Genomic DNA, 26187 nt, shown 5'->3' with positions numbered 1-26187 from the left:
ATTTTGATTGTGTGGTTTTCAATAGTCCTGTGTAGCCACATTTTTGACTGTCAATATAAAGTCTGTTCCTCATTGCAGCTTATTCTAACCAAGATTCACCCACTTAGACAGGAAGAGACAGTCTGGTTGAAATATAAAGTGCTCACTGTGAAAACATGCCTAACATGACATTTCTACAAAACGATATTACCTTCCATTATGCACAATTTACGACACATTCAAAGATAACTGTCCATCAGGTACTAAAAAGTGTATTCGGTTTTATATTATACACATTAAAGTGAAACTAGCAATGTTTTCTTACATTGTTTATAGTACGTATCGAAACTGTCCAGAAATAAATGTCTGTTAAATGACGCTTAAAACTTAATGCTCTATTATGCTTGAAAATATTGTGTCACCTACTCTAAACCAAATCCTAAACCTAACTGATAGTTTTAACAAAAGCAAAAAAAAAAAAAAAAAATTAGCTACTACAAGTTTTACTAGAAGCACTTCTTAAGTGTAATATAATGTACCATGTGTGCGATTGAGCAAGTTTACTATTAAGGATGTGCCCGAATCTGAATACCATGTTCAGAAAGGAAATGACGTGTACTACAGATCCCATTAAAGGAGCAAATATGAAAAGGGAGGAAAAAATATATATTTCAATGCCTTCTCTCGCAATTACAGTTGAGGTCAGAAGTTTACATCCCCCTTTCAGAATTAGCTAAATTAATAATTATTTTACCAAAATAAGAGGGATCATACAAAATGCATGTTATTTCACATAAAAGATGTTTACATATAGCCCACAAGAGAAATTATTGTTGAATTTATAGAAATTACCCTGTTCAAAAGTTTACATCCCCTTGATTCTTAATACTGTGTTCTTACCCGGATGATCCACAGCTGTGTTTTTTAATGATAGTTGTGCATGAGTCACTTATTTGTCCTGAACAGTCTCTCAGTTGTCCTCAGTGTGAAAAGATGGATCTCAAAATCATACAGTCATTGTTGGAAAGGGTTCAAATACACAAGAATGCTGGAAAACCAAAGAATTTGTGGAACCTGAAGGATTTTTCTAAAGAACAGCAGGCAGTTTAAGGACAAACAAGGGACTCATGAACAACTATCACTAAACAAACCAAAAAAAAAAAAAGAAGAAGCTGTGGATCATTCAGGTAAGAACACAGTATTACGAATCAAGGGGATGTAAACTTTTGAACAGGGTCATTTTTATAAATTCAACTATTATTGTGGACTATCCCTGCGTTACATTCAGAAGGACTCATTGGACTCATTGAGCACTTTTTTAGTGTTTTACATGCCAATAGTTTTGCAAAAATATAGGTAGAGGAACTTTGTCCTCCATTGTATGGACAAAAACAGCTAAAACAAATAGTTCTTGGCTGACAGGCCAATTACAGCAGCCTAGGACTTCATAAACATGACTTTGTTTCCACAAAAAGCCAGCCAATCAGATTGGGACTGGTGACTTCAGTCAGATCTTGGATTGTTTTTACCACAAATTGAGTGTAAGCAGTCTGTGCAAGAGCCGTTTGAGGCTACTGCGTTACTCTCCATCTGTTAAGTGCTAAATTCCTCTAATAAAGGGTCAATGCAATACATATGTCAAGGAGCCACTGTGACCCGCTGGGTGCATTTTGTTTTGAAGTGTGCACAAATTAAAAGGAACTGTAGTGAATGCATTTTTTTTTTTATTCTGTGCACTAAAAGAAGAGCTGACTTTGCATTTGTGTTGACGAAATGCAACTGTCTTTTTTCTTTCTGTACAAAATGCATCAAAGAAACGAAATGAAATACTGCATTTCAGGTCACATAATTTATTTAGTATTTTAAACTGTGTTTGTCACATACTCAATAGCATAAATGGTGTCTTTAAACGTACTACGCACGATTGTCGCATTCATTTTTCATGCGCTTAGAGCCCACAGAATGGGGCGGCACTTAGCGAACTTACCGTGAGCCCCAGGCTCGCCTTTAAATCAGACCCTATTAGCAGAAGCATCTGGCGTCGCCACATGCCTCTGCATCCACTCAGTATGCAACACCCACACTCACATACGCTGCATTTACTATGCCAGAGGACTCACAATTACCTCTCACATCTGATCATCCAAACACCCATACCCATGTGTCAACACTTCAGCATGTTAGCAGAAAGCAGCATGTAACTTTTTTCAACTCAAAGTGAATGCTGTGTCTATGTTATGAAGCCAAAGGTTTACTTGAAGTAAAACTTCATTTAAACTCAGAACTGGTGAAACTTATTTTCTCAGAACCAGACACCTCATTGAAACACAGTTCACACAAACACACTAAACAACTGAAGCAGAGGTATCCCCAAAGGAGGAAGTCTTCAATGTGTGAGTTAATGAAACCGGTGGCTCTCCAAGGCTCAGGACAAATAGAGAACAGAGATATGAAAACACACAACACACAAACAAACACATATACACACCTACAAACACAAAATGAAGTAATCAAGCCAGAAAACATAAAACATCATAACAGACCTGCTATTGGCCTGTGTTTGTTGTCAGTGTAGAAATAAATTTAATGAGCAAGCCCAGATGGAATTTGCAGACTTTATAGACCTAGAAAAATTATGTCCCACACAGACCCAAACTCTTCACTGGGGAGTCGGCGACTATCCTGCACTGAGATTTATGGAGGCCCTTTTCCACAACATAGAAAGAAATAAAAATGGCAATTGTGAAAGTTCAAAATGTGTCCCAGTTTTAAGAAACAGATCGCAGTTGTAAGATAAAAAGTCACAATTATGCAAAATATAGTCACAATTATCAAAACCAAAGTTGCAACTGAGAGATGAGACACTGCGAGATAAAGAGACAAATTGTGAGATTTATAAAATCACAATGGAAGACATGTCACTTTTTTAAAAAATTCAAGTCACATTGTGAAACATAAAAAGTCATATTATAAACCCAGATTGTTATATTTATGAGAAATAGTTGCAATTACTAGAAAAGTCACAAATTAGGAGAAACAAGGTCCCACTTTAATTTAAGAACCAATTCTCACTATTAACTAACTATTACCTATGACAATAATCTCCCAGTTTGCTGGTTATTAATAGTTACTATGGTTGTTTTTAAAAGGGTCCTATTATGCTCTTTTAAAAAGTCTTTATTTTGTTTTGGGGGTGCACTAGAACATGCTCTCATGCACATTATTTTTCACATAATTTACATAGCTTTCTTCTCAGCCTGGCACAAACGGCTCGATTAGTTCCGGGTTTGATGAAGGTCCGCCTTCCGAAAAACGAAATGTGTTGTGATTGGTTAGCAGTCCCATTTCAATCCTGCCACGCCCCTTCCCAAAGCAGCAAGTTCCATGTACAACTGCGAAAGCTAGATGGATATTTAGGATCACTAAAGGAGACTTTTACTGACCCCTCCGGAGCCATGTGAGGCACTTTTCATTATGGATCGTTTTGGACTGATGGAGAGAAACACTTGTCTATGCCGTTCTAAAGCTTGGGAATGCCAGGATTATTTTTAATATAACTCAGATTGCATTTGTCTGAAATAAAGAAGTCATATACACCTAGGATGCATGGAGGGTGAGTAAAAATTATGCTACAGTAGTGTTGGTCCTATCATCAGCCTCCAAGATCGCTGATACATGATATTATCATTATTGTGCTAATGTATTTAATTATTTACATGCCCAAAACCAGCTCCAGCATAAGGTTAGTGAAGCTATCTACACTAAGATTAGTGAAGCTATCTACGGCACGGCTCTGACACAGTCACCGATGATCGTCACTCTAGTCAATGCTTGTGTTTACATCCGCTGCCGCTCCGCATGTGTTTGGACCCTCTATACCGCACACATCAACGGCGCGGCTCCAGCATGGCTACCGGAGCAGTTTGCGGACACTTTAGTCAATGCTTGCGTTTATACGAGCCTGTGGCTCGCTGAAGCATCCCAGAAGCGGCTGTCCATGCTACATCGCTAAAGTTAGGCGAATCCCCCACCTCGTCTCTCCCCTGGTCTCTTGGCAAAAACGTACCTGTGGGAACTTTTTCGTGAGATACGAAATACAAACCCATATGACCTGCTCTTTAAGTCACAATTTTGAGAAACAAAGTTGTAAATTGCATTTGTAAGATATAAAATCACACACACGTAAAATAAAGTCTGATAAAATTGTGAGTTATAAGGTCAATTACCAGAAACAAAGTTGCAATTGAGAGACATAATGTGACACTGAGAGAAAGTCACACTGTGTTGAAGTTACTGACATTTAAAAAGTCAGAAATGACTGCAAGACATAAAGTCAGTTGTGCAAATGCAGTTGTGAAATATAAAGTTGCAGATATTTTTTTATTCTTTTACTCAGAGTTGGAAATGGGTTTCCATAGTGACATGAACAGCAGCAGTCCACAAGAGCAAAATCAGCACTGGTAAAACATCTACTGTACTATAAAGCCTAAACAGTTGCATTTAACACCTAACATTTAATAGAACAATGTACTTTTTGCTTCCAGAAGATGTAGTTATAGCAGCTAATGAGGTTGTGTGGTAACTAATCAAACATAAACCCGTTACAAACCACCACCGACCAGCAAATAGCAAATCATATGTCCTCTTGTTTCAACAGTAAATATGTCAACACATGAAAGAAATTCATTCATTTACATTCAGAAAATCATTTCAGGGGTTGTTAAGACAGCAGCACAAGCTGAGAGTGATGGATTGTGTGTGTGTATGAAGCCAAAGAAACTGCTTAACTTCACATAAACATCTCTCAGTGCATATGAACTGCAGGAGAGATCTTTGAAGATCAATAATACCCAAAGCTAAAGGAGGATGGAGATGGATCAGGATTTCATCCCACATTTATAGCTCAGGCTGACGTCAATTCTACAATACTGGTTTTGCCCCTTTCTCTTCTTAAGGAACCCTGCGCTGAGAATTGCAATTAGCATACTGCACCGGACTAAGGCATTGATTTAAATAGAAGTATTTTTGAAGGCCTGTTTGAAAATATTTCAGGGTGAGAGAGAGAGGAAGAGGGAGGCAGAAAACGCGAATGACTCACAGATGCTAAAGTGGTGTGAATCACACAGAGTGGTCACTCAATCTGCACCAAACACACACTTAATAGACTCGGTACACACCGAAACACACACAAAAGAGTATTATTACATACTTTAGCATTCCTTTCTACATTTTTAGTTAGCATAGGAGAGTGCATTAAAAGAGCAGTCCACTATATGAAAGCTGTACATTATCCTTCAGAATCCCTCCATTTGTGCTCCATAGAATATAAAGAATCATACAGGTTTGAAACGACTACTTACCTTTATGTTGTCATAAAAACTATAATGAATGAGGACTGGAGCTTTTATCATAATAATATCATAGAAATGGCTCACACAACTTCTGTGCTATATTCCAAGTGTTATAAGATCACAGAATGGCTCTACGTTTAACTTTAAAGAATAAGCTTGTCCATTGTCAACCGGCTGTGTATTGTTAGATGTCGTCACATATCCACATTTACTTTTTATGTGTCATTTTGCATAATCCAGCAGGCTTTTGTTAAAACTACAGATCAAATTTATGCACTTTTGGGATTGACACAGATGTTTTTTACCCATTAAACTGTTGTGACTTGATCACTAAATGAATTGAATTCAAGAACTGGAACAGTCTGATTCACTGTAAAGAATGATTCATTTATACACTGACCAAAATTATGAACGCAACACTTTTGTTTTTGCCCCCATTTTTTATGAGCTGAACTCAAAGATTGAGGATTGTTTCTATGTATACAAAAGGCCTATTTCTGTCAAATATTGTTCACAGATCTGTCTAAATCTGTGTTAGTGAGCACTTCTCCTTTGCCGAGATAATCCATTCACCTCACAGGTGTGGCATATCAAGATGCTGATTAGACAGGTGTGCCTTAGGCTGGCCACAATCAAAGGCCACTTTAAAATGTGCAGTTTTATCACACAGCACAATGCCACAGATGTTGCAAGTTTTGAGGGAGCATGCAATTGGCATGCTGACTGCAGGAATGTCCACCAGAGCTGTGGATTGAATGTTCATTTCTCTACAATCCCTGCTGAAAAAACCAGCATATGCTGTTTTTTTTTTCAGCAGGGATAAGCCATCTCCAAAGGCGTTTCAGAGAATTTGGCAGTACATCCAACCAGCAATTGAAGACTATGTGTAACCACACCAGCCCAGGACATCCACATCCAGCATCTTCACCTCCAAGATCATCTGAGACCAGCCACAGCTGATCACAGCTAGACAGCTGCTGCAAAAATCGGTTTGCATAACCAAAGGATTTCTGCACAAACTGTCAGAAATGTCCTCTTTGGGGTCTTGACCTGACTGCAGTTTGTCGTTGTAACCGACTTGAGGGGCAAATCCGCACATTTGATAACGTCTGGCATTTTGAAGAGGTGTGCTCTTCACGGATAAATCCCGGTTTTCACTGTACAGGGCAGAAGGCAGACAGCGTTTATGGCATTGTGGTGTTTGCTGATGTCAACGTTGTGAATCTAGTGGCCTATGGTGGCAGTGGGTTATGGTATGGGCAGGCGTATGTTATGGACAATGAACACTGGTGCATTTTATCGATGGCATTTTGAATGCACAGAGATACTGTGACAAGATCCTGAGGCACATTGTTCCACGACCATCACCTCATGTTGCAGCATGATAATGCACAACCCCATGCGGCAAGGATCTGTACACAATTCCTGGAAGCTGAAAACATCCCAGTTCTTGCATGGCCAGCATACTCACCGGACATGTAACCCACTGAGCATGTTTGGGATGCTCTGGATTGGCCTATACGACAGCGTGTTTCAGTTCCTGCCAATATCCAGCAACTTTGCACAGCCATTGAAGAGGAGTGGACCAACATTCCACAGGCCAGAATCAACAACCTGAGCAACTCAATGCGAAGTGTTGCACTGCGTGAGGCAAATGGTGGTCACACCAGATACAGTAAACCCCGCCAATACAGTAAAACTGCACATTTTAGAGTGGCCTTTTATTGTGGCCAGCCTAAGGCACACATGTGCAATAATCATGTTGTCTAATCAGCATCTTGATATGCCACACCTGTGAGGTGGATGGATTATCTCGGCAAAGGAGAAGTGCTCACTAACACAGATTTAGACAGATTTGTGAACAATATTTGTCAAAAGTAGGCCACAGATGTTGCAAGTTTTGAGGGAGCGTGCAATTGGCATGCTGACTGCAGAAATGTCCACCAGAGCTGTGAATTGAATGTTCATTTTTCTACCATAAGCCGTCTCCAAAGGCTTTTCAGAGAATTTGGCAGTACATCCAATCGGCCTCACAACCGTAGACCACGTGTAACCACACCAGCCCAAGACCTCCAAATCCAGCATCTTTACCTCCAAGATCATCTGAGACCAGCCACCCGGACAGCTACTGCAAAAATCGGTTTGCGCAACCAAATTATTTTCTTAACCCAAAACCTACCCCTAAACCTAATCCTACCCATAATTTATTCCTAAAATTAGAGGGAAATGATAGCTGATTAACAAGGGTGTAGAAGCACCTAACCCTGATCATAAGCCTAAAACTGACATTTCCTGAAAAGTTATCCCTTAATTCTGATTGGTTGATTGGAATGTTGTTCCAGGATCAACAAGGATGTTGATCCAGGAACTTGTGGTACTTGGTTAAATTACGTTCACCTAACCCATTGAGCATGTTTGGGATGCTCTGCATCGGCATATACGACAGCGTGTTTCAGTTCCTGCCAATATCCAGCAACTTTAAAGGGGAGCACAGCCATTAAAGAGGAGTGGACCAACATTTCACAGGCCACAATCAACAACCTGATCAACTCTATGCCAAGGAGATGTGTTGCACTGCTTGAGGCAAATGGTGGTCACAACAGATACTGGTTTTCGGACCCCCCCAGACCCCCCTAATAGAGAATGGGAATCTATGTCACTGCGCATTGCATTTTGGGTAGTCGCGGCCATGTTTGGCTGCACATTTTGTGTATCTCTTAGTACTTCATACGTTTGTGCTATTCAACCATAAGTAAGTGCCCTACGAAGTGGACATCACAGGTTATTCCGGCATGTTTCCAGTTCGAAAGGTGCATATATATTCCATTCAAAGTGCATTAAAGTGTGGGAGACGTGAATTTAAACTTTAATTATTTACAGAGCTATATTATGACACACTTCTCTAGTAAGTTCCGTCTGTGTGTGAAGACACTGGTCATAGCGCAGCGCAAATCCATGAATGAATGTTCTGAAGTGAAGTAAACTTGCAGTTCTAAAATCAATGATTTTGTGAAAGCACTACACCAAATAACTTTTACTGGACTTAAATGGAACAAATACAATTTCTCATGAATCAGACCTGAGTGGCCTTTTATTGTGGCCAGCCTAAGGCACACCTGTGCAATAATCATGCTGTCTAATCAGCATCTTGATATGCCACAGCTGTGAGGTGGATGGATTGTCTCGGCAAAGGAGAAGTGCTCACTAACACAGATTTAGACAGATTCTGAACAATTTTTGACAGAAATAGGCCTTTTCTGTACATAGAAAAAGTCTTCGATCTTTGAGTTCCGCTCATAAAAAATGGGGGCAAAAACTAAAATGTTCCGTTTATAATTTTGGTCAGTGTAAATCAGACACTTCTCTCGAGATGTCGAGATGAATAACTTGAACACTTGAAATATAGCATACAAGTCATAGTGATCACTTTTATGATACTTTTGTGATCTTGCATCTGATTAAAGCTTGAAAACTCCTATTTCCTTTCTTCAGACTTTCTCTGTTCATGTTCCACAGTCATACAGGTTTGCAACAACATGTGGGTGAGTAATTGATGACAGAATTGTAATTTTTTTAGTGAACTATCACTTTAACACGCTCACGCACAAGTATTCTTGTCTGAAGCCGATGATATTTGGTGATTAAGAGAGACGCACCAGTGCTCTTGTAAGCTGGTGCAGCCAGAGTGCTTGGACAGGATTATATAATGGGACAAGAATTCTCATATCCACTTTAAAAAAAGACATAATTAGCCATCTGCTCTCAGTGGACGCCGCAACACCAAAACGTCAGAGAGTCTAATCAGGAGAGAGACAATGAGCAGACAGACAGCGCGTCTTTGAATAGACCGAGAGAAATGAGGTTTTTGCATTCTTGGGGTTTTGCTCCCCGATAATGGAGAGGCCGGAGCTTATGTTCAATCTTAACGTCTGGAAAAGCTCTCTATTGAGTTCTCAGACTACGTTGACTTATTTCTGGAAAGATGGATTGGACAGATTGTGTGCATTGTTATTCTTTCTATACTTTCTATGTTCTATCTTTAACCGCTTCATTATGATGTAACAGCTGATAAAGGACCAAGAACAAAATTGCTCTGCAAAAAAAAAAAAGTCTTTGTTCAGACAGCCCACAAAGTCTGCTTTTTAGCACGTCCAAATCAAATCCATTTAGGTCTGAATACTAAAAACCCAGAAGATCCAATGTTCACAATTTCTATGTGAAACCAAAGGTTTTCAAAACATGGGGGCCAGAACCCACTAGGGGACCTCAGCAAGATTCCAGGTCTAATAAGTTTATTTCCATTTGTGTAAATATATGCATATATACATTTCGTTTTACTGACCCTTAAGCCATCCTAGGTGTATAAGACTTTCTTCTTTCAAATGAATACAGTCGGATTATATTAAAAAATGTCAAGGCTCTTTCAAGCTTCATAATGGCAGTAAATGGCTGTTGAGATTTTGAAATCCAATAAAGTGCATCTATCCATCATAAAAAGTACTCCACACACACCTGGGGGGTTAATAAATGCTTCCTGAAGTGAATCAGTGTGGTGTTCCAGTGGACGACGTAGACGCAAACTCCGGTGAGAATATAGTCTCATGAGAACCAAGTTTTGTTTACAGCAAAGGAAAACAAGTCTCCTCTTGGCTATCCTTTTGAAATCTGACAAAATTTTTCTTTACAAATCCTTGTTTTGTACTTCTAATTCGTGACTGGTGTTTTGTTTTGATCTCTCCACTGTGCTTTCCCTACTTCATCCGCTAGAACACCACTCTCTTGTGAACGCACATAAGACAGTTACACTCTTAAAAATAAAGGTGCTTCTCAATGCCATAGAAGAACCTTTTTTTTGTCTAAATGGTTCCATAAAGTATCTTTAAGAACCTTTCTGTTTCACAAAAGTTTCTTTGTGGTGAAAGAAGGTTCCTCATATATAAAAAGGTAAGAAAAATGTGGTTCTTTAAAGAACCTTTGACTAAATGGTTCTTTGTGGAACCAAAAATGGTTCTTCTATGGCATCGCTGTGAAGAACCTTTTAAAGCACCTTTATTTTTAAGAGTGTAGCGGAAGTTAGAGATTACGGTTTATAAAGTTTTGATTGTGGATTTTTTGTTTTATACAAATGCTTCGATTCACTTCAGAAGGCTTTCAGTAGCCGTGTGGAGCCCTTTTTTATGATGGATTTATGAGCTTTATTGGACTTCAAAAAAATCTCAACAGCCATTCACTGCGATTATAAAGCTTGGAAGAATCAGGACATTGTTTAATATATCTCTGAGTGTATTCATCTTAATGAAGAAAATCATATGTACCTAGGATGGCTTGAGGGTGAGTTAATGATAGGGTAATTTAAATTTTTTTGGTGATCTGTCCCTTTAACTACCATAGTACAGTGCATGGAGGAACTAACTAGTTTCTTGAAAATGCAGAAACTCTGTCATCATTAAAAAGTATTTAAATTGTAAATTTATTTAGAAAATAACAGATCGTTTCACTACATAAGACCCTTCTTACTCGGCTGGGATCATTTAGGGCCCTTTGAAGCTGCATTTAAACTGCATTTTGGAAGTTTAAACTCGGGGGCACCATAGAAGTCCACTACATGGAGAAAAATCATGAAATATTTCTCAAAAAACAAGCACATTATCTGTATTTTTTTGTTCTGGAAGTGAACTACTCCTTTAATAGTTTTGGACACTGAAACTATCGCTCATTGACAATCAGCCAGATATTGACAGTTTCTCACTTTCAAAATGCCAGTGTGGACAGTGAGTCCCAAAAATCCTAAAAAGTTTTAAGATCAAATAACTCAAACCACATTGAGAGGCAATCCAAAACCTATAGTGTAAAAGCTAATCTGCCCTAATGCATTTTGGACAACACCGAAGCTCTTCCTACTCCCCTGTCAATCAATCATCGCACTAAGGCGAGGTTTTAAACTGGCAGAAAGAAAATAACCATCTAAAAAAAATGGGATAAGCCTATGCACACGCATGCATGATTCACACAGTGACATGGATCATGTGAAGCACACACATCTGAAGTTCAATTACAGCTGCTCGACTAAAAATAACGATGAGCATTCAGCTCAAAATGTCACATTTGTGCAGAGATTAACATTTAAGTATATTTGCCCCAAGTCTAAACTAGCTTTAACTGGTTTAATTTAGTCTAGCTGGTCTCCAAACTGGTGTTCAGCTGGTTTAGCTGGTTGGCAAACTGGTCTCCCATCCTAAAGAGCTAAATGTACCCAAAACGTCTCCAAACTGAGCAAAAGCCAGCTAAGACAAAGCATCACACTGACAAACATATTGTTCTAGTCTACATCTTTCACATCTTTTGTCGTGGTGCTGCATGTAAACAAAGCCAGTTTGCCCTCTAAAGCCGCAGTGTTCACAGGGTCTGCCGGTGCCCTGCCCTCTGTTTCACCGAGACACAGTCTTCAGATCAAATTAACAGCTTGAATAACTCGATAACGCAAACTGTGGCGATAAGACTGATAAAGACCTTCTCACTCTTAAGGTCTAATGGTGGAGATAATTAGCTGGCCTTTCATTCCCTTTCTCTCTCTCCTTCACTCTAAGGTCATTTGTTGGAATGAATTGAAATCACCTAAATCTACATATTATATTTTTTAAATATTGATATTTCGCTGACAGCTATTTCAGCTATTTCACAAAGCTGTGAGGCTCAAAAGAAAGGGAAAAATCAATGGTAATATATTCCATTCTTTAATTTAGGCTGGTTGTTGGTCAGACTTCAGAGCAGTGCTTGACTCATTTGAAAGGGTTGAATCTTAAATTATTACATTTTTATCATCCAACCTTGAAAATGTGGTTATCGCTTGTTAGTGTTGACACACAGTGCCCTTGATCGAGAAACGTACCTCCCCTGGGAGACTGTATATTATGTGTACGAGGACACTTTGTATAAAATCATCAGCTAAATGACTAATTAACAATTAGCACTTCCATTACACTCAATTACGATGCCTGGAGGAAAAGCAATAACATTTGTTAATGCAGAAGCAGTTAAAGACTTCCGAAAGAGATTATTATGACCTGCTCCAGTATGCTTGTCTATGTAACATTTGTATTATAAATCACTGAATTATTAATTATTGGCAGTTTAATTACATTGATCTATGATACACAGTAAATCCTTGTTTATGGTTTTGTTGTTGGGCCTGAATTATGGAATGGTTTATGGAGTTGCCATTAGTATTTCTAGTTTTAAAGCTCAGCTAAAAACCTATTTGCATTCTTTGGCTTTTAATTAGGAGGGCTGATTTGTTGTGTGGCGCTTTAATGTGATGTGTTATGTTTGTCCTTTGAATTTTTCATGATTTTTCGGCACTTTGAGCTATAAAGTAGTTGAAAAGTGCTTCAGGAATAAAGGAAATTAATAAAAGAAAAAAATGTTAATCGTCTTTATTTTACCTTACAGGAGAAAATATTATATTTTTTAAAACATTTAGGCCTATAACCTACAAAATAATAATAATAAACAATTGGCAATGTGCGTTGTATATGGTACATTTTTATTGAAATAATGCGCAATTGCTTGAGTGATTTTGATATTTTATTATGTATACTTATGTTAATCCACGTGCTTTTAACAGTACGCTGTACAGTAACAAACAGGTTTTAAAAGCTCATTTTGGTTGGTATTATAGCATATCTCTTAATATCAAATAAAGTTTCCAAAATGCCCGTAACATCGTCTGTTTTAAAGTTTTTAGCGTAATTTGAACTTGAAAAGTTTTCAGTGCCGTTAAAGACAAGAAGCGCATCTCACCTTGGAACTTGAAGCCCTCTATCTGGATCCAGAGGCACAGGTCCTCCGTGTCGCAGTCGCATCTCCAGGGGTTCCCGCTGAGCCCGAGAGAGCGCAGCGCCGGCAGCGCAATCAGCGAGCTGATGTTGAGCGCCGTCAGGTTGTTGCGGCTCACGTCCAGCACCTGCAGCGCCGCGTTCTCCGCGAACGCGTCCGGGTGGATCTCGGACAGCCCCGGGTTATCCGTCATCCTCAACATCACCAGGCTGGCCAGCGGTCCAAACGTCCGGTCCTCGATCTGCGCCAGGCTGTTGAAAGACAGATCCAGGTAGGCGAGTTTGCGCAGGTTGCCAAAAGTCGACTCGGAAATCTCCGTCAACGAGTTGTTGCTGCAGTCCAGGTACACCAGGTCCGACAGGTAGTTGAGCTGCAGCGCCGGCAAGTCGCCGATCCGGTTATTGGAGATGATCAGCTGCCGGGTGGCCAGCGGGAGGTCCACGGGGAAGTCGCTTAACTGTTGCCCGGCGCACTGGACCACCAGCTGGTCGTCGCACACGCAGCGGTCCGGGCAGCCGGCGGTCAGAGCCGGGGACGGCGCTACATCCATAACGAAGACGAAGAGGAACACCAGCCGCAGTGACTGCGCGCTCGGCTCGGGCAGAACACGCATGATCCTGCCGCCGGCTTCATCGACTGTGCGTGCGCTCGCGCATTCTTCATTGATCTGCGGGATCCGGTTCGGTCGTTGCTGCTCGCCAGGAACGTTTCGTTGCTGTTCTTGGAATCCTCTCGCAAGTCTCCCCAACAGCGAAGGTGACCGTGCGTGACGCGTCTTTAGTCCGTTCTGTGGAGATCACCATGAGAGCTAATTCGTTGCGGTGTTGTGTCAGGGTCCTGGAAATACTTTCTTGTCCATTTTTTTTTAGTTTAGAGCTAAACACTTGAGCTGACTCCCCTCACAAGTCCATAAGTTTGATTCCGCGTTGAAACGCAGTTAAGTTGCGCGACGTGGTCCTGAGGCGCACCATCGCGCTGTGTGCGCTGCTGTACGACGGCTTCACTCTGGTGTGTGTTGCGCTGCTTCTCTCTGCAGCTGTGAGTGAGTGAGTGAGTGAGTGAGAGTGTGAGAAAGAGAAAGAGAGGGAGGTTGTTGCACTGAGTCTGACACAACGTCTATAATGTGTCCCGCTAATTTCCACAGGAGAAAAATACCAGCGTATACGTCTTTAATGCTTTCAGCACAGGTGCATTGCGCTCGATCACACAGGTGGATGTACTTTTTAAGGTTAAGTAGTTTAGAACTGTAGCTAAATACAATGGTATAGCATTTAGTAGAGAAGTTCATTGTATGGGAGAGGGGGCTAGTTGTCCCAAGATTTTGAGACAAAAATCCAGTTAAGCTAACAAAAATATGTTCTGGGAACATTTTGATAAGATCTCTTTAAGATATTAACACGTTATTTCTGAATGTTCCCTGAATGTTCAGATTTTCATTTTTTTTTTTCAATTTAAAAAAAATCTTGGAGATGCAAACACATAGGAACATTTCATTTTATCATTTTGCAAACATTATGGGAATTACTTTTCAATGTTCTCTGAACTTTCTAAAATGACGAACATTCAGGAAAAAAGTTTCAGAAGAAAAAGTTTTATGAATTTTTTGTGTTAACATTTTGAGAACATTAATAAAGAACAGATAACTTTGAACGAACATTCTATTAATGGATTCTATTACTGGATGAATGTTCATATCTTTGGGAGAAGCCTTGTGTATATTTGTAGCAATAGCCAGAAATACATTGTATTGGTCAAAATGATTGATTTTTCTTAGGATATTATGTAAAGGCATGTTCCATGAAGATATTTTGTAAATTTTCTACCCTAAATATATTAAACCATAATTTTTGATTAGTAATATGCATTGCTCAGAACTTCATTTGGACAACTTTAAAGGTTATTTTCTCAATATTTTTTTGCACCCTGAGATTCCAGATTTTTAATTAGTTGTAGCTCAGCCAAATATTGTCCTATCCCAACAAACCATACATCAATCGAATTTTATTTATTTATCTTTTCGATGATGTATAAATCTCAATTTAAAAAAAAATTGACCCTTATGACTGGTTTTGTAGTCCAGGGGCATATCTGCAAACATTATTAAAATATTCCCTGTTAGCTGGGCACACACATTACACATTACAAAATTTTAACCCACATACTAAAACATTTGCATAACAGTACTAAAATTTAGTTTATTTATGGATTATGTGTTCCCTTTTGTCACTACCAAAACAATAATAAAAGATATTTTTAAAAACAACAATGGAATAAAATGCAAAAATGATTTCAATATCATTTACATCAGTTAAAATGTAAAATAATGGTTTTATATTAAGCTTATTTATATTACTTAAACATCTACGATTTAAATACTTAAAGTGCTTTTTAAATGTGGACAGCAGTTCAAGTGCATCAATTCATGGCCCATATAAAGGTTATAGCCTATGATGAAGATTAAAGTTAGGCTAAACATTGAATATCCTGTTCGCACTTGTGTAGCTGTATAAAAGCAGTGAATAGTCACCTTCTTTAAGCTCTAAAAAATAATGCAGAAGTATCATCCTTTTTAAAAAGTTTAAAGATCATCCTTCATTCGCATTGTGGACCTGTTCCAGCAGGGCATTTTTATTTCTCCTCCTGTTGTGAAAATGAAAGGTCACCATATATCTTTTGAAGAACACCGGGGAGAGTAAATAATGACTGAATTCTTATATTATTTTTTATATTTGGTGAACTTTCCTTTAAGCTGTATTACAGGAGCAGGAGTGCTGTATTTTGGAATGTCTGTCGAATCTCTGCATCAAATCTACGGCCAAATTTGTGCTGATAGTCAAAAAACGATGCGGTTACAATGTTGATATTGCTTTTATACAACAGTTATGGCAAGCCGTTTTAGCCTAAAATATACTATACTTGTCATAATTGCATTTTTACTAGTAACAATGCCAATTAGAGAGCTCTCTATATCAATTTTTTACTAGTTACAATTACAATTAGAGAGCTCTATAATTCAATTATTACTAGTAAAAATTTCAATTACAGAGCTCTACAAATTAATTTTTACTAGTCATATGTCTCCATTGACTTCCATTCATTTTTAATTACAGAGCTCTTCAACAGAATTATTACTAGTAAGAATTACAATTAGAGAGCTCTCTAAATCAATTTGTACTATTAATAATTGCAATTATAGAGTTCTCTAATTCAATTTTTACTAGTAAAAAATCAGTTTAGAGAGCTCTCTAATTCAATTGTTGCTAGTAAGAACTGAATTAGAGAGATATTTAATTAGATTACAGAGCTCTGCAATTAAACACATCTTTAATGAGGTTTTTACTAGTAAAACTTTAATTATAGAGCTCTGTAATTTTATTTTTACTAGTAATAATTAAATTAAAGAGCTCTCTAATCTGAATTATTACTAGTAAAAACTGAATTAGAGAGCTCTGTAATTGGAATTATTACTAGTAAAAATTGATTTAGAGAGCTCTCTAATTGAAATTCTTACTAGTAAAAATTCAGCTGTAGAGCTTTGTAATTAAAAATGAATGGAAGTCAGTGGAGACATATGACTTGTAAAAAGTGCTTTAAAGAGCTTTCTAATTGGCATTGTTACTTGCAAAAATGCATTTGCAACGACTAACGCTTAGTTTATTTTAGGCTAAAACGGCTTGCCATACAAGAGTTCAATAAACAAGAGGTTCATACTAAGTAACTCACTCACTGTTGTAGATGCAGTTGTCTGTTTTGGTTCTCCCCACGCAATAAGTTCCAAACAAACTCGGAAAAAAGCGCTGCAAGTCTTTTAAATGAACGATTCAATGAATGTTTCGGATGAATGATTCAATCATTTATACGTGATCGAAGTTGCCTCATTAAAAAAAAAAAGGTAACCAATACATTACAAACTAGGCAAGAAATGTTCACCTCACAAGGAATAACAGTCCATTTTATAATGTTTACATTTGTTAAATGAGATATCCTTGATGACGTGTGCCACCTCCAGAGGGCACAGCCTTGAAATGTGACCAATAATAGTTTTAAATGAATCGGTTGAATGAATCATTTAATGATTCACTCAGAAAAGACAGCATGTTGTTTTGCCCTTACTGGCAAAACAACATTACCTGCAGGAACTGTCAACAATATATAGGAACCTATATGTAATTTACAGTATAAAATAGTCTGAATGGACAAAACAAGTCCAGAAAAAGAGTCTGACTACATGTTTGTCTGAGTCTGTCTATGCTCTCTTTAGTGTCTACAGTGATGTCACAAGACTCCATCGGTGACGTAGCAGAAACAGAGGAGGGACAAAGTGTACAGCCACTGACTTTGACCATCTTGAGCGTCTCTGTCTGTGAGGCGAGACAGATGGAGAGAGAGACTGTTGCATTCGAGCTGACGCAGGTGCAAGAGAAACATGATATGCAAGTCTACAGCATGGAGCCTGTTCTATTATTGTTGTGGGGGAATCTTTGTGTCCTCCTGTATCAACAAACAGGGCAAATCATTATCGAGTGAAGCTATTCTTCATTTGAAGATCTTATCTCAGTCTGTTCCTCCTGGGGCTTTGCACCAACAAGCCTACATGTAAAAAATCATGATTCATTTGATTGTGTAACTTTTATTGTGGTGGAGTAACACTTGCCTTTAGCTGTTCAGGCCTCCCACAGGTAAATCGACTCACCAAGTAGAGCTGTTGTTGTGTATGACTGGGGCAGGTTACTCCATACTGGTTGTGTGGGACTGGAAAAAGTAATAACAAATGAGTTGTACAGAGTGATACGTGTCCAAAACTCTGCTCAAGGGTTGACACTGAATCAAATAATGCTGTTCCACAGCAATAAACCTATACACGCTCTGATGCTTTAATATGGGTGGATTATATTGATACACCTGGCAAGTTATAAATCAGATTTATTATTATTATTCAGACTTAATTGTATATTCCACAAATGTAACATTATTTTGCATAATCGTGACTTTACATCTTATAATTGGGTCTTTATTTGTCATAACTGTGGCTTTATATCTTGCAGTGTTATATATCACAAATTAGACCTTGTTACTCACAGTTGGATTTTTATATCTATATCTATATTTATATCTTTTTTAATTTTGATTAACTTGATTTCAAGTAAATGCAACTTTATTACTTACAATTGCAACTCAACGTTGCCATATTTATCCTACAATTGGGACATTTTTTTTTCATAATATTGACTTTACATGTCACAATGTGATATATAAGTTAGATTGTATTGTTTACCATTGCACTTGCATCTTACAACGTGCGACTTTTGTCGTAACTGTGATTTTATATCTTACAACTGTTACTTTTTTCTCACAATTGCAGTTTTATATCTTACATATTATACTTTAGTTGTCATAATTGTGGCTATATCTCAGTGTGACTATATGTTTCACAATTTCAGAATTTATTTCACACAGTTGCAAGTTTATACAGTTATACAGGGTCAAAAGTTTACACCCCCCTTTCAGAATCTGCAAAATGCATGTTATAATGTTATGTTTATTTACTGACCTGAATAAGATATTTCACATAAAAGATGTTTACATATAGTCCACACGACAAAATAATATGACCCTGTTCAAAAGTTTACATCCCCTTGATTCTTTATTCTGTGCTCCTACCTGAATAATCCACAGTTGTTTTTTTGTTTAGTGATAGTTGTTCACGAGTCCCTTGTTTGTCCTGAACAGTTAAACTGTCCGCTGTTCTTCAGAAAAATCCTTCAGGTCCAACAAATTCTTGGTTTTTCAGCATTTTTGTGTATTTGAACCCTTTCCAACAATGACTGTATGATTTTGAAATCCATCTTTTCGCACTGAGGACAACTGAGGGACTCATATGCAGTTTGAAGATCAGGGTAAATTTAACTTATTTTGTCTTCTGGGAATCATGTAGCCTCTGAAGGGCAGTACTAAATGAAAAAAAAATATGTACACATCCATTTTGTTCAAAAGCTTTCACCCCATGCTCTTAATGCATCGTTTTTCCTTTTGGAGCATCAGTGAGCATTTGAACTTTCTGCAATAGTTGCATCCCTCAGTCCTCAGTGTGAAAAGATGGATCTCAAAATCATACAGTCATTATTGGAAAGAGTTCAAATACACATTAATGCTGGAAAACCAAAGAATTTGTGGGACCTGAAGGATATTTCTGAAGAACACCAGGCAGGTTAACCGTTCAGGACAAACAAGGGACTAATGAACAACTATCACTAAACAAAAAATAAAAAAACACAGGCGTGGATCATTCAGGTAAGAACACAGTATTCAAGGGGATGTAAACTTTTGAACAGGGTCTCTTGTATTTTCTCTTGTAGACTATATGTAGACATCTTTTATGTGAAGTATAATAATTATTCAGGTCAGTACTAAATAAACAATAACATGCATTTTGTATGATCCCTCTTATTTTGTTAAAATAATGAACATTTTGCAGATTCTGAAAGGGGGGTGTAAACTTTTGACCTCAACTGTATCTCATGCAATTTTATGTCTTACAATTGTGACTTTATTTGATCATAAGTGTACTTTATATCACAAATTAAGATATTTCGATGAAACCCGAGAGCTTTTTGATCCTGCATAGACAGCCATGCAACTGACACATAGTAAGGACATTGTTAAAATAGTCTACGTGACAACCTTAATTTAATTAAGCTACGAGAATACTTTTTGTGTGCAAAGAAAACAAAAACAAAGACTTTCTTCAACAATTTCACACAGATTTAACAATGTCCTTACATTTCTGGGCCTTGAATGTGGTATAGTTGCGTTTCTGCCTATGCAGGGTCAGAAAGCTCTCTGATTTCATCAAAAATATCTTAATTTGGGTTCTGAAGATGAACGAAGGTCTTACAGGCTTGGAACGACATGAGGGTGAGTAGTTAATGACAGAATTTTCATTTTTGGGTGAACTATCTCTTTAATTCCAACTTTATTTATCAGAATCTTTTGACTTCCACTTCTCATAATTGTTCATTCTCATTTCTCAAAGTTGCTACTTTAAATCTCATTATTGTGATTCTCTCACAACTGTAACTTTAGTTCTCAATTTAACTCACAATTATGTGTATATCTTTTACTCTGACTGAAGAGCTCATTATACAAGCTTTTTAGCTGGTTGATTCATGTTTTCTTTGTTCTTTAAATAAAATGACCTACATTTTTCAATAGACACATATATCTATGATCTCTTAAGCCGACAATGATGCAAAGTCTCTCCGTTGCCCACACCTGAGACACTATCATCTGAGGGGGAGGGGATAAAGAGTTGGCGGCTTTAGTACTTTAGTATATAGGGCGGTTGTCGGTGGCTTGATGCTGCCCTGAATGGTAAGCTAGTGTTCTGGGGTAAGCGCCAAAGTAAACTGAACGATTGAGCTCATTAGTGTTACTTTCATCCCTGGATCGTCTCCAGCGTGTCCGTTTTCAGACGACGGAGTGTCAGGTGAAGTTGAGGAGGGAGACTTTGTTACTATTTAATGGGTGGGTCATCTGTCAGACGCTCTGATGCATGGCACAGTCCATGGAGAAACTGGGAGATTGAAATCAACATGCCATCAGAAAACGTGAACGCTTCCATATACACACACACACATTCACAGCACAAGTCTTGTTCTTTGCTCTTCATGGAATTCATAGTTAAGTTAAAGTGTGACATTGTTGAGATCTCTAGAGGAGACATGTGAGATTTCTGAAGGGAATAATCTGAGAAGCAGGAGACTAAGCAAAAGTTTCCACTTGCTCTCTGTTCAATCTAATTGCTGTCTCGAAGAAGCAGTTGAGATATTAAAGAGATCTTAAGGGATTTAAAATCGCTGATATAGTTCGGTTTTCTGTGCCACCTGAGAAAGATAAAATCGAACATTTTCTGTCTTTGTGCTCTTTTCTGCATTTGCTTTTAAGCAAAGTCAGCAAAGCATGCTGTGTAGTTTATTGTAGTGCATCTGTGCAGCAGATCCTCGGATAATTACACATGAGGCACACAAACACAGGTGTCTGTGCATACTGTCCAAGTGCATAAAATAGCCTTTCGATTAGAGAAATAGCCATTTGCAGGTTTTTCTGATCTGGGCCATTCTACAGAATTGGTGCAAACTGCTGTCCCACAACCAAAAAAAGACATTTAAAAAGCATTTATGTATTCAAATCTTAGACCTTCCAAGATCCTGCCATTATCTATTGAGACTCACAATAATATTTAAAATATTAGTAAGCTTAATATATATAAAATCATCATTTAGTGGGTACTTTAAATTGAGAGGTGGCTGTCTTGAAGCCTAACCTCTAAATTTCAACTTATAACTTAAGAAAATGATATTGAAGTTGCATTTGATTCCATTGTTGTTTTTAAAAGTATCTTTTTGATTCTTTTTAAACTGAAGTTTGAAAGGAATTATACCTGAAAAGTATATTTAATGCAGTACAAATGTCGGTAACTATAGGGTCATTCCGTGTCAACTCAACCAGAGGTCCCCGGCTCATGTTTTCAATTTTGCTAATGTGATAAAGGCCAAAATATTAACTGTAATGGATAAATATATTTACTAATTCACTAGTAATTCACTATTTTGTAGAGGGCGGTCAAAATAGCAACTTTCACCTGAGATTCAAAGTCAAGTTTACATGGGGGTAAAAATGATTAATAATGTTACTTTTACAAAGTATAGGTCTGTTGGTAAAATCTGTTGACTTTAGCAATCTTTGTTGCATAATGTGCCAATGGTGACCATTCAAAAATGAGGAAACAGCACTTTTTTAAAAGTTTTTCTCCAAAGTTTAGCTTTGCCCTTTTAGATATTGGGTCTTTACAAACTTTTCTTTTGGCATCTTTATTTGTAATGCCCTATGAGATTTGATTCCAGAGATATTGAAATTTCAATATGGCTCCAGGAGTGGTCAAAAACCAAATGTAGGTCAGTTTGCAAAAATATGATACTTTTCTTTTAAAGAGGAATGTCTGAAGAACAAATAATGTTGAAACTAGAGATGCATCTTGTTTCCGTCTGTCAAGACAACTGCATTGAACACACTTAATCTGAGTGCCGTATATATTCTTTTTCCAACGTTTGCGTGCCTATAACTCAAGAAGTATTAAAGATATAAGATTTTAGATTCTAATTGTTATTAAACTTTCCTTTTGGAATCTTCCCAGAGATATGGGAATCTCAAGGAGACTCCATGTCAAGATTGTTGAATATTACCCATTTTCAGTGGTTGAAAACCAAATTTTGGTCACTTTATATACAGCTGATACTTATTGTATTTAAAGAACAATGTTTGAAGAAGCAATAATGTTGAAATTAGATTTGTATCTTGTTTCCCTCTATCTGTCTATTAGTTCGGTTTGACCACTAAAAGTGTGTAAATTTTAACAATTTACTCCTGGAGCCATCTTAAAATTCCAATATCTCTGGAACCAAATGTAGAGGGGCATTAAAAATAAAGATTCCAAAAGGAAAGTTTGTTAAGACCCAATATCTAAAAGGGCATTAAGATATCTTTAATACTACTTGAGTTACAGGCATGCAAACTTTGGAGAAAAACTTGAAAAGTGCTGTTTCCCCTTTTTTAAATTATCCCCATTGGCACATAATGCAACAAAGGCTGCTAAAGTCAACAGATTTTACTAACAGACCTACCAATCTCTGTGTAAAAACAACATTATGATGCTGCCATCTTTCTGAAGTAATTTTTACCCCTCTGTAACTTCAATCTCTGAATCTCAGGTGAAAATGGCCATTGTGACCTCCCTCTACAAAAATAGTGGATTACTCAGTAAATATTCATCCATGACATTTAATATTGTGGCTTTCACTATACATGTCTATCTTTCCTCAGAATGTTTTTTTTTTTTTTTTTTTTTTTTGCAAAATTACAATTTTGAGCAGGATTTGGTTGATTTGACACGGAATGACCCTATAGGACTCATAATTTAACTCATTTTTAATGCTAGGTAACCTTTCATAGAACGTTAAAAGTGCAAAGCAAGACCATCACCGTTTGGTTTCGCCAACTAGTGAAAGGTTTGGAAAGTTCCCTGAATTGTTCAAATCCATCCAAGTAGGGAGATTGTTGTAAACGTACTTAAAAAATAATAATAAATTGCTGAATTGGGAAATAAGGGCAACACACAACCTGGGGGAGAGATTAGTGCGACATGCAGCGGTGATAACCGATTCATAATGTTTCTCTCTCCACGCTGTCTTGAATGTGTGCTTGCAGCTTGTTTTGCTGGAGTGACCTGAAATGTTCCACTGTTTTGAACTGTATAATAACTTACCGATAACTATTTTGATGGTATTTGGTATAAACGAACACAGTTTAGTTCTTTCTGAACATCAAGCTGATGCTTTAGTGTGTTGCCATGAAGGTCAGATTTCACCGAGTCACAGAACGCGGAACTGTTGCTGCGTCCCAGTTCGCTTACTAGTATGCCCTAAAAGTATGTACTCTTTTTGTGAAGAAAAAGTACATACTTTTGAGTATGTAGCAGAATAGTAGGCAAGCTTTGGGACATACTACTTCGTCATAACTGCTTCTTTAACGGACGCTCTGTTGCTTAGTTACCTGAATCCTGTCACTGTTTAAACTGTCACAGTTAACATTATCTACATTTCCTTTAATTTAATTTCCTACCGTATTAGAGAGAAATGAAGAGGCACGTTCTTTCACGAGTCTTTCATACCCAGAACTCTGCTCTTGTGTTTGCATAATTATGCATTTAAACGTTAATGACCAAACCTATCATTATAAAAGTTCATAATGTTGCTGCACATGAAATATAACGCGGATAACATTTTAAAAATATTTTTATCAGGTTACACGTTGATTATTTATCACTCAAACCCCTTTCTCTACCTGTCCGTTGGTCGCGCATATCCTCCATGTTTGTAGTTTTTTTAACACTTTTTATGCGTGTTTGTAGTTCTAATCGAATCCTCGTTCAACGCGCAATGTGTTGTGGGCAATATTTGCCGTTAGAGTGTGCATTGATCCGCACTTCGAATTCCAAAGTTAAGTAGTAGACCATCCGGGAATCTTTGGAATACTTTTTTTAAACATAATACGATTTGGGACATACTGATTCTGTTTTCGAATACTATTTAGGACGGATACTATGCGAATAGGGACGCAGCATGTATGTAAATAAAATGACCATGACGTATCAGGAAGAGCAGGACTCGGTCTACCCACAATGCAACACGACACGTTAGATTTCACATATATTTTTTGCTGTTTTTTAATTATATTTGATTATACTAGTTAGGTAGACATATAGAGAACACTCTGTAGTAATATTGCTAATGTTTAGCTGAATTGAAAATGTGCGATAATTATGAACGCTTGTCCTACCGTCGTCATGAAGCGTACTGCCGTTAGTCTGGCACCTCCTGGTTTCAACAAAACTTCAGTACACTCATGTTTTACCTCAGATCGTATAAATCTTTCGCCTTTTACTAAAGATTTCCGTGGGGAAGAACACTATGAGTATAAATTAATTTTTTGATGCCCTGCCGTATGGCGGGGCTTCTCTTCCTGGTTAAAAATAGATTCACGAAACTGATTGATATTGCTCAGAATTAAGAAACTTAATGTGAGCAGCTTGAAAATGCGTACAGCGTGTTTAGTTGTTTGTTAATCTAATCGTAATGTTAAAACAGGAAATGTTCTGTTGAGCACTCAACGAATAAGCAAACGCTATTTTATGTAATTTATAGCGCATATAGAAAACATTTTAAGAAATTTAACTTTAATAATTTAGTTTTAATTAGACTCAATTTAGGTGGAGGTTACCATTTTTGCCATGTTCTTAAATGTGAAATAAAAATAAAATAATGTAAATTCACTAAATTACAACTTTCAAACAAACACCTATTTAGCTATCTTGGGAAGACTTGTTCTTTGGAATATTATTTTGATTAAGAAAATAAATTGACTACCTAGAATTCAGTAACACTTTCCATCAGGCAGGTTTTTGTAACTGGTAAATCACCACGACTCATGACTTTGCAGCGTTCCAGGCAAGTCACGCCAAACTGCCTGGGCACATTTATGAATTATTATTATTTTTTATATTATTATTAATTTGATTGCAACGTTATATCATCCTAAGCTCTATTTTTCCACCGTGTGTACTACTTGCATAAACACCGCACCCATTAGGACTGACTTTGTTGTTTCGTGGGCTGTTACGTCAGAACTCGTAACTGGGAGTACATCGATCTAGTATGAGTTCACGAGTAGGAAGTCAGGGGTTTGACTGCCGTTCCAGTGCACTTTCACTGGTAGAAGGTCGGAAAAACACGGGTTACGGGTTGTCTGGAGCGCGGCAATAATATCCACTTAACTTTCTGATGAATGAAATTGCAAGTTCTTATTGACATCCTGCTAAAAGAGACATTATTTTAACAAGAAACAAATATTATTATTAACTACACACACACACACAACAGTTACAACAAGTCATAAAACAGAGTACATCCTAACATAATTTTTACGTTTCTTTTAGTCAGTCTAACGTTAGTTTCTGGTGGCTGGTTGCATAAACAGCTTGGACTTGTCTTTAAAAGTTTTTTTTTAAATTCTGTACTAAAAGGTAGATTGGTCTCATTTGAATCTGAAATGACTGATGTAAATAAGACTCCCTGTCTACTGCTAGTTGATCAAACTAGTTAACTAGTTAAGACACATGGTGGCTATGTTTATGCAACTGGACCCTAGTCTTTTTTTTTTTTTTTTGGCAATGTGGCTGTAAACACGTAAAGTACTTTAGCAAATATGTAGACACAGTAGAAAACAGTAGTCCATTTTTACTCACAGCTACAGAAAAAAGGGGTTCCCCATAGAGAGCCCAGTGACGACAACAGCAGCAGAATGAACATTCGGAAACGCAACTGCCTGCAGCACAGAATGAACGATTCAGCCGGTGTAGGGACCCCTGCTGCCGGAATATAAACTGCAAGTGAGGATTGGTAAGCGT

The 26187-nt window shown here is 37.6% G+C and overlaps 1 protein-coding gene and 1 non-coding gene across 2 annotated transcripts in view; one reads left to right on the top strand and one right to left on the bottom strand.

Annotated features, from left to right (window-relative positions):
* LOC141283852 (leucine-rich repeat-containing protein 52-like) overlaps window positions 1–14060 on the bottom strand; it is a 36376-nt gene extending 22316 nt beyond the window's left edge. Inside the window, exon 1 of the mRNA XM_073817170.1 lies at window positions 13131–14060. Within this exon, the coding sequence (XP_073673271.1) occupies window positions 13131–13779 (649 nt within the window). The 5' untranslated portion in view covers window positions 13780–14060. The remainder of the gene's footprint in view (window positions 1–13130) is intronic.
* A 10560-nt stretch (window positions 14061–24620) lies between these two features.
* LOC141283954 (U5 spliceosomal RNA) lies at window positions 24621–24736 on the top strand. Its single transcript, XR_012338321.1, has one exon. It is a non-coding gene; the product is annotated as a U5 spliceosomal RNA (small nuclear RNA).
* The last annotated feature ends 1451 nt before the right edge of the window (window positions 24737–26187 follow it).

Source organism: Garra rufa, chromosome 13, assembly GCF_049309525.1.
Source record: "Garra rufa chromosome 13, GarRuf1.0, whole genome shotgun sequence".
NCBI lineage: Eukaryota > Metazoa > Chordata > Actinopteri > Cypriniformes > Cyprinidae > Garra > Garra rufa.
Note: the sequence above shows the minus strand (reverse complement) of the source record. Positions and strands in the feature narration are given on the sequence as shown.